The sequence below is a fragment of the Thermobia domestica genome, chromosome 9, assembly GCF_964235325.1.
Source record: "Thermobia domestica chromosome 9, izTheDome1.hap1.1, whole genome shotgun sequence".
NCBI classification, from domain to species: domain Eukaryota; kingdom Metazoa; phylum Arthropoda; class Insecta; order Zygentoma; family Lepismatidae; genus Thermobia; species Thermobia domestica.
The window spans coordinates 102,802,372-102,812,881 of record NC_137462.1 but is presented as its reverse complement, the minus strand read 5'-3'; the positions used below and the strand labels follow the sequence as shown (position 1 = coordinate 102,812,881).

The window sequence follows — 10,510 nt, the reverse complement described above, 5'->3', positions numbered from 1 at the left end:
CTGCTGTAGTGCGAACTGTTGATGAAAACATGCTGAAACGGCTCAGAGAGGAATTAGATTATCGAATTGTATGTATGCAGGATAACAGAGGGCTGACGAAAAACCTACTATTTTTTTTTTTTTTTTTTTTCAAATTTTGTCAGGAAACGAAGAAAGTGACCCCCTTATGTTCCAGCATTCTTCGACAATTTTTTGTTCAGTGGTCAACAGATGAGTGAAATCTACCACCAGGGGCGGATCCAGGACGGACTTCTGGGGGGGGGGGTTGTAATACTGCTACTTAGAGCTACTTTTAAGAGCGTCAAAAAATAAACTATATATTTTATTTATATATAAAATAAAAAAGTTACCTCTTCTGGGGGGGGGGCGATCGCCCCGATCGCCCCCCCCCTGGATCCGCCCCTGTCTACCACTAAACAAAAAAGTTGTTCAACAATTCTGAAACACAAGGGTCTCTCTTATTCTTCGTTCCCTGACAAAACTGAAAAATGGATTTAGCAAGTATTGCTTCTATATCCCTGAATTGTGAGTTACTTTATTACAGTTTTTATCACTAAAATTTTACGTAATTTACACAATAAAAAAAAAAAAAATATATATATATAAGGGTTGAAATAATTCACATCATTTTGAAACATTCTGTACATTACACGAGTTCAAATTGGTTAATTAAATTACTATTCAAAATAGGAAAAGTTCATTTAGGTGACTGTTCGTCTCTTGATACATGTAATTACCATGGACTTGAAACAAGCCGCTGCTAATGCCCTTCTCTTAACTATGTTTCTGGTATGATATAATAGTAAAATTCCGACGACATTCCTTCAAAAACATTTCTAAAGAAAACCAGTTTCAAAATACTGAGTAGTCCGTAATACAACCAGCAAAAAGCTGTGGAAGAGTATACAATTGAAACGTGACGTCAAACCAATCAGATATTTTTTTTTCTGTCATGGCAATTCTTATTCATCAGGATATTTAAAAAAAAATATCCACTCGTATTTTTTTTTTTTTAAAAAAGCAAAAGGATATATGAAGAAAAAGACCGTATAAATTTGACCCCATATCTTTATTGAATTTGCGCCTATCTACCAGCTTGATATGTACATCTGTACAAATGCCAGGTAACAGGGTAGTCTTAAAAAAATCTATCTTGTCTAGCACAAAGAAAAACAAAAAAACAAAACTGGAAGGACAAGAGGTTCTTAAAAAAAAAGAAACAAACAAGCCATTCAAAGGACATGAGACAAGCATTTTATCTTCTCAAATTGATTTAAAAAAAATACTGATTCTCTCATATCCTTAATAAACCATGTTCCGTCACCAACAGAAGTTAATTTAGCATAGGAATCAGCAGCGTTGGTGTTCGCAAAACAATTTTTTTAAAAAAAAATTATTCAATATTCCACTCACGATGTTCATAAAAATACACTTCTGGAAACATTCATATTACAATTACATAAGGAAAAAGACAAGTACATACATATTTATCTTGTATCATTATTGCTTATATTTGTCTTTTTTATATATATTTGTTTTCTTTTTTTAAAAAAATGACAACGTCAGCTAAATTAAGACAAATGTCCATAGCTCCCAGGTACATTCTACAACAATTGAAATAATTAACAGAAAAACAAATATTCGTAATTCGTTCAGTAGCAAGCGAAAGTGTATACCCAACTCTAAAGCTCTCAAACCGTTGCATAAATTCGAATAGTTTTCTTGATGTCAAGACAAAGTCATTTTCTGGAAGTTCGAAACAAATATATCACGGTCAATTCCTTCCTTAATAGATGCAACAAAGCAAAATCTAGAGGTGGGAAGAACACTTTTGCTGGCCACTGTATTAAAGAACTTAAATTGTGCTCGTCTTAATACGGCACATTAATCAAGCATTTTTTTGCGTACTAATTGAATAACTAACCAGATATATATTTTTCTGCCCAGTTTCAAAATTACTAATAAATAGGATATTCAAAACAGTTCTGTCTGCTACAGTCTGATGTATCTCGTTTTCACAACCGATACAGCAATTTTAAAGTACAATAATAAAAAAGAGAAAGTACGTTTTACAGATGTCCTCCCTACGTAAGAAAAGAAAATTCAAAACATATTACCAATAATAAGTTTTTCTTGATTAGAATCAGTATGTTTTATACACATATAATAATAATAATAAAACAAAATCATTATCAAATATTTAAATCTATTTTTCATCTGAATATTAAATGGGTCATAATCATTAACTATGTGATCCAACGCAATACCTCACAACTGCAAATATTACGCATACGCGTCATATTACTGAAACGCTATTTATAATCAAATGCGCCTGCATTCTTATTGAGAATTCAGAATCGAAAAATACGGCATCCATATTCTGTGCTACGATCGTTTTAACTCACGCCAAATCATATTCGTTTTTTTTCTTCTTTTTTTGTCCTTAGTCCAATGAAAAGCCTAATAAGTAATTGGTGTATTTTGTAATCCATAAAAATACAGATACACAACAAAATTATCATCATAATAGGCACGAAAATGGAACATACTTTAAAATTATTTACAAGTGAACACGGAACATACAGCTCGACTGACAAAAATTAATTTCGTTCTCGAGCATGATGTTCTACTGCTTTACAAGTGAAACGTCAATTTTCTCTTATCACTTATTCCTCGCTAGTAACTTAAGTCTCTTAGAATATCTGCCCACTATTAGGAGACCGGAGTTTAATTATTTATTAAAAGAACTTGTAACTTTGTATATAGAATAATCTCATGATGTACCTACACAAGATAACACCTACATTTCCCCACTCAAATTTCATGGACTAATGATTGATTCAAGTGTCTTCTCGACCACTTTTAAATATGATACTTAGAAATCCTTAAGTAAATTATTACTTTAGGGATTACACAAAAACATGTACTAAAATAATCAAACATAAAAACTAATAAAGAAATCTAGTAACCACAATATGGAAATTTTATATCAATACAATAACGTTCCTTATTTCAATTATCTTCCTTTAAAATTATTTTTTCATTTTAGTTATCACGTTTCGCTATCACAAAATAGAGCGCAAGTTTGTCTGGTGATCATTGTCTTAGGTTTGATTCCTGGTGAGGACACAATTTTCGGAACTGTTAGCATCGTAAGGCAACTGGGCAGCTACTTCAATTTAGCTTCGGTCGAAAGAGGCAGAAATAATGCAATGAGAGTCGATGTGCTGACTACACATTTGTCAAATTTCAAACCGTTCTGGGGAGCCTTCATGAACTGTAACGTCAGAGAATTAATTGTTTGTTTACTTTAATATGAGTCTCTAGTATCAACTTATTAAAGCCGCAGCGAAAATTTTATGCTTTATGAGAAAGTTACATTCTTGCTTGTGATACAACCAGTTATGATACCATTTTACATATTATTCCATCGAAATCACAAATCGTGAAGACAGAAATTCTCTTCAATTCCCAAATAGTTAAGTAGTATTTATTACTCCGACGTTGTTAATAATAATAATAATAATAATAAAAAGCTAATGAATTACACGAATAACTGGAGCACCAAACACTACAAACAACAAGGCTGTTCTGAAATTCTGTAGTAATTTATACTGTCCAAGTACAAGAGTCCACAAATGGCGATAAATTCTTTCTTCAATAATACATTTTTATTGTTCGTTAAATACTTATTATGTTCCATCTTATGTGATTCTCGCAATAGTTATTTGCCGAAGTATTTGGAGCTCGTAAAGGAACAGAAAAATAAATAATATTCTGCCACTGAATATGATTTAACATGCTGGTTACTAAGTTATTTATTAGTATACAAGGGATCGATTTTTAAGTGAGCGAAATGTCCTCTCATTAATTTGAAGCCTAGTTAATTGTAATTCTTGTTGAACTCTGTCATTTGTCTAATAATAAATAATAAGATAAAGTATTTTCCTAAACAACTTTATATTACATTGAACTTCTCGTATTTTCTATTTTACTCATGATAAATGAAATCTGTTTTAATTTACATTGGGAGAACTCAAATTTGACATTATGAAACTGCCAAAACGACAACTAAGTTTTCTGCCATAAGACAACATAACTAACTTACTTAACACCATAAATTTTGATATATCTAATTACATTCAGGCATTTTCTATTGTTTGTGATCATAAATTGAGAAGAAATTGCATACTGTAAGGGAAAAAAAAATCTAAAAGCAAAACCTCCATACTAATATCTGGTTACGTAACGCATATTTTAAATTAAAATTTCTTAGGAATAAGATGTGCTATTTCGTACTAAATTGAGATGTTTAAAAAAATACATCCTAATTAAATTTTGACCCTGAATAACAACGATGGGCACAATTCCAAAAAATATGTTATACATATTCATAAATTGAAACACAAAATATCTCGCATTAATACACACACAATTTCTTTCTTTTTAAAAGGATAACGCAAAATCATATACTTATTAAACAGGCAGATACATTGCAAGATATTATTAAAAACTACAATTATTATCCGTACTTAAAGAGAAAACTGCGACGACATAAACATTAATCTGATTACAAAATATTTTTGAGATACACATCAGTACCAGGCAGAAAAGCCATAGCAGACAGGTTTAGAAAAGTTAGGTTCTTTAAATTTTTTCTTTATATTTTACCTAAGAATGGAAGACACATACTATAGCATGCTTTTCTAACGTAGTTGGTCAGTCTTGTGCACGTCATTATTTATTTGACTAACGTCTGACGCATTTTACATTATTTTATACACAGTATTATAAAAAATTAAAAAGGATACTAATGTTGAGGATATAATACATAGGCAGGCATTGCTTTTTATCATCTATTACAAAAGGAGTTAGTAGAGCTGGCTAAAGAAATGCATGACATGACTTCTTGTATTAATATCTTCTCAACGAAATTATCTACTGTAACACACAAGTCTATTTGTTCAAGACCACCACTAAATACCTTTTATATTCTAACGAAAACTTCTTTCGTTTTAGTCATTCAGAACATATTTACTCTCTTCAGCTGACATTTCTTTGGCCAACTGCACAAATAAACGCGAAATATATCAACCAAAAAATAGCTAATGGAAATTCATGACAGTTTTATTTCCTTGTACTTTTTGAAGCAGATATACATCTATCTCGAAAAATTTTTATCGTATGGGTTAGAAGTTGTTAGGATACTCCTCAGCATTAGTATAATTTAAAATTACTTTAATTATTTAGTGTCCCATATTTATGATATACGGGGTCGTTTTTTTACTGGAATATATAAAATAAATTTTATTTTTGTTCGTTTTTAATTCAACAGAATGCAAAAAACATACATATTCTTTTACCATAGTCCAAAAACATAATTCAATATTGTAGTAATATTGTGTTCTATTGCGCATTTAATATTATAAGTTCATAATGTTTTTGCAAACATTCATTAGTTTCGTAAGAATACATATTTCTTTGCCTTCAACCACTACTGCTATGCTAAACGAACTTTTTACTTTCAGACTGAACACAAAATAAGTTTATTTTTTAGTGAAGTGTCAATAATAATAATAATAATAATAATAATAATAATAATAATAATAATAATAATAATAATAATAATAATAATAATAGTAAATCGTATCATATTACACAACGAATATGAGCACAAAGCAAACTATATTTTTAAAAAATAGTAGTCGACACAACTGGTATAAAGCTGGATACAACAGGTGAAGCTAACTATGTTTTGTGTTGATATCGGAAAACAGCAGTTCCACAAACACAAATTTAAAAAGGAAAAAATGTCCGCATTATTCATTTAATGTATCTGAAATTCTATCAAACAATCGTTTAATTTCTTTACACATTTGTCCGTTGAAAAAAACAATATATATATATCAACAAATTTACATAAACTGTAATCATTTCATGTTTTTATTCTTTAAACTTGACAGCCGTACATTAACAAATAAAATGTAAAAAGGAATCCAATACTTTCCCTTCCCACAGAACTTACAGCCAAAAGAAAGTCACACACAAAAAAGATAATTCAAAGAAAAACAATCTATGTATATATATATACATATATATATATATTTATATGCCAGTTCCATCACTTAAAGCATAGTTCACAAATAAATAAATAAAGAAAAGAACACCAAAAAATAGCATTTCAATAATAATAATAATAATAATAATAATAATAATAAATACATAACGAAGGTTTTTTTCCTTTTTAAGTCTAAAACGAAATATATACACTGATATCTGCGCCAAAAGAAATAGCCAACCAAAATTTCTATTCTTTTGTTAGTGTTGTCAAAATCCTCTGTTTTCTATTTTAGTTTACTTAAAAAGAAACCTTATAAGTTATTTGAGTCATATATTGAAGTATAAACGTTTAAAATATAAGCTATAAGGTCGAAGTACTAACGCGTTTCCTCCTCCTCTTCTTTTTCAATGTGCTGTTGCTTTTCATATCTATTAAATCAGGTAAAAGACCATAATACTTGCATCATAATAAATTATGTCCCTTGTTAATTTCTCGAAAGGTTCTTTGGCAGGAAGCAACACAGTAAACAGTTAAGTCTGAAACATTCCCTCGAATACAATGAAAACCAGACTTATTTCTTTCATTCTCCTTTTTTTTCTTTAAAAAAAAATCTATTCAACAAATAATACTTTCAACTAACAATCAACAATTTGGCACACATTGTTTTTTGTCCAATATGATTCTAACGTCATATATAGAGCTTTTCTTTCTTATTCTTCTTAAACTGTACAATAACTACCAAACTTGATCCCCTTTCAACAAGGATATTCTTTATTAGAGAATTATTTTCTTTTTAACTTACATTTTTTTGACGTTTCTAGATATATTCCAAACTATTTATATATACATATACACACACACACACACACATACACAGGCACACGTATCTCTCTTACATAAACACACACGCATACACAAATACATATACATATATATATATATTACTATTGCTATAGAAAATATTTCCCGATATTGTGAATGATTATCTGCTGCTTGAAGCTGCAATCAAATGCAGAGACACGATTTGCTTTAGCGACGAATATATCATGCATGAAAAATAGTTCCCTAATTTATGATTTTTTTTCAAAGCAATCGAGCATCATTTTCGCTTCTTTTACCACTTTCAGGGACAACATATTAAAAAAGAGAGGAAAAAAAGACAGACTCGTAGGAAGAGCAGCGTATCACTGTAGAGTTGTTGAAAAAATATACATATGTATATTATATATATATATATTTATATATATATATCTACTTATATCTAAGTTTATATTATCTTTATATATAGTATTTATATATATATATATCACTTCACTTGACAGAAGAAAGTATGTTTTAATATCACCACAGCAGTGAAAAACTTCTGCATAATTATTGTAGAGGTTGGAAGTTTCACATTGAATGGTGTCCTTTCTTTCTGATAGGCAGGAAAACTTGTAATTGTACAATATAAACATTATAATACATTTTATAATATAGACAATATCACTTTTCTTTTTTTAAAAAAGCACCATAATAATGTGAGGTGACAATACAACAAAACTGCCTCCATGTAAAAATAAAAACTTAAAAACTTCTCAGCCAGAGTCTTATTACGTCATTTCAGCATCAACATAAATCTTCTTTTGTTATAAATAACATCATATGGTCACTCTGTACATAATAACATGCTACGAAAAAAAATGGAAAATAAATGTTCTCATTCCCTGACTGAATTTGATTTCTGACTTTGGTTTCCTGCCTGTTTTTCGAACACAATTTATGTCCACATTAAAAAAAGCCGGCGCAGTTGGAATTGATACCTTCATTCTGACTGGCAGTTGAAAATTGGAAGCCATTTTATGCTTACATATTTAAAAAAAAAAAAAAGTTTTCCATTATTATTTCTTTTTGTTTAAAACATATCGTCTAAATATACTCTTCTACATAAGGGAACAATACTTTCATTCATTGGGATAATAGTCTGATATATTATTGCTTCATCTAAAATCACACATATATACTTTTTTGTTTCAAATCTCTTTCCTTACAGGCATATACGTGGGACAAAAAATATCACTCAGGTCAGGTAATGACTTTTTTTGGTGCTTCTATTTAACGATGGTTATCTGCTGGTCTCACATAATCGCACACCAACAATAAACTGTCACTAAGAAAAAACTCCAGCAGAAGCAGTTAAGTTTGAAAACTACTACGAAATTATACTCCTTCAGAAAACAAAAATGCAGGAGCACACAAGTAAAATTGTTACACTTCTAAATAATATTATCAGTCTATGTATATATATAAATATGTATATCTGCATGTAACTACCTCTGATTCTATCTTTTGGTTCTCTTAATTTTTTCCTCTGATTTCTTTGTCCACTCAGACTTCGTTTTTATCTTCAACACATTATTATTATTATTAATATTATTATTGTTGTTATTGAATCTGCGAGAGGTTAAATATTTCTTCCGAAAATTTGCGCCAGATTCACGGTCTTCTTTCGACCAAGGTTTTGTTGTATTAATTACCGAAGTTTTGAACGACTGTAAACAGTGTCCATTCGTTGTGTCTGGATTGCTCGTACGCTTAGAATTGTTCACCAAAGCCTCATAATCTCCTGATGCATAACTTGAGGTGCGAGGTCTCTTCCCAGCTCGGATACTTTCTGAATTATGTCCTCTTTTCGCTGAAAGGCGCTCCTGCTTTGTACAGATTCCTGCCAAGTTCAATAACGCATCTGCTCCTTCCGCTATCTTTCTCTGTTCTTCAGAGTCTGATTCTTCGTGCTTGATTACACTTTCCGAGTTGCTTATGTTCTCATTATCCAAATTAAGAGGATCACTAAAAACAAAAGAAGTTCAATTACGTTTTCTTTCACTTACAGAAGTTACGATAAATACTACGAATTGCATGGCTTTCTTATTATACAAACCCAAACGAAGAGTTCGATAAACCCCAAACAAAATTCTAATAATTTCAGTTTTTACAGCTTTTTAGAAAATTAACACTTTATGAAATGATTTTTTTTTTAAAGTTTAACGACCCGTAGTTATGCTCTTTTAGGCTAGGTGCTCTCCCACCCGAAATCGAATCCAGGACCATGTGTACCAAAGATACAGGCGCTAACTACTAGACCAGCGGCAAGGGCTAGTTAATACTTTAAACGTAAAAAACTTGAAACTTTTTACCCCCAAGGATCTCGTTAAGTGATTTTTTTTTCTGAGTTACCTGATGTGGTGGGAGACTACACATCAATTTGACTTTTCAAATTCGTATCGCGGACAGCGTGGCTCAGTGGTAGAGATCTCACACCAGAAGTACTACGCTATGGGAGTATGTGTTAGACAATTTCGTGTCTGTGTGTTCAGTTTCCTCACATATTCTCATTCCACCAATTCTTTCAAAATCATTCATTTTCATTAATCATCCGTTTTCTTTAGCCTACAGGGCATAACTATGGAACATTAAACTAGGAATTTCATTTCATTCGGATCAATTTGCCTTTTTTTTTTTTTTAAAAAAAAAAGGATGGGGTCATATACTCAAGTTAGCAGATATTTTAACAAGTGAAAAAGTGAAATGTTCCTCAGTAAATATGCAATACTACTGAAATAATAAATATCATTGTAGACAGCCTACTAACTATCAAGCTTTAGTATTTTTCAACCAATATTATTTCCTGATACGTATAAGCGTCAGCAAAACTAGCATAAATTATTATTGATTTCATGTGAACTGTGCTGATTTAAGAGCAATTTGACAAAAATCATAAACAGTATATGAAAATACATCATTGGTGTTTGCTCGAAGAAAATGCACCTGGAAATTGTACTTTCATTATTTAATGAACAGCACACGTTGATGAACTTATGATTCTTATTTTAATACTCCGTAAACCTTTCCCTAAGGGTACTTCAACGCGTTTCGAACCGTGCACGTTGCTGCACAAATAGAACACACACTTTGCTATCCTGAGGACAGTCTTCATCCTTATTTTACACATTTTCTACGGATTAATGACTATGTCTGTGGTCTCCATGCAAAGTTACATGTCTCAATATGTCTGCTTCCTATATAGCGGATTTTGAATGATTAGAAGTGGTAAACCAATAGTAAAGTGGAGTATTAGCAAAGAGAGTAGCTATCAAATATCTGCAAACGAATTTGACAACTGAAATTCACAACAAGTCTGTAATTTTGAGGCAATCTGCTGTGCCTCGAGATCCAAAAAGGCCAGCATTTTAGGATGGAAGTTTTTTTCCCCTTAAAAGTCGGATTTATTTCATTTTTTAGGGGGAGGGGAGGGGGCCAGTTTTGCTTTCTTGTAGTAGCATGTAAGATCGACGATGTACAAGATGTAAGATCGACGGATGACCATCAAGAATGTACCAGAAGAAACACACTTCTTAACTGGACATGAAAACATTCACTTGAAGATAAAGTAATTTGGGTATTAACTTT

At 31.0% G+C, this 10,510-nt stretch overlaps 1 protein-coding gene across 9 annotated transcripts in view; it reads right to left on the bottom strand.

Moving 5' to 3' along the window:
* Positions 1 to 1,050: 1,050 nt before the first annotated feature.
* LOC145694896 (uncharacterized) overlaps positions 1,051 to 10,510 on the bottom strand; it is a 136,975-nt gene continuing 127,515 nt past the window's right edge. For all 9 annotated transcript variants that reach the window (XM_081771632.1, XM_081771625.1, XM_081771623.1 and 6 more), the window contains one exon: positions 1,051 to 8,890. In XM_081771632.1, the coding sequence (XP_081627758.1) occupies positions 8,383 to 8,890 (508 nt within the window). In that variant the 3' untranslated portion in view covers positions 1,051 to 8,382. The remainder of the gene's footprint in view (positions 8,891 to 10,510) is intronic.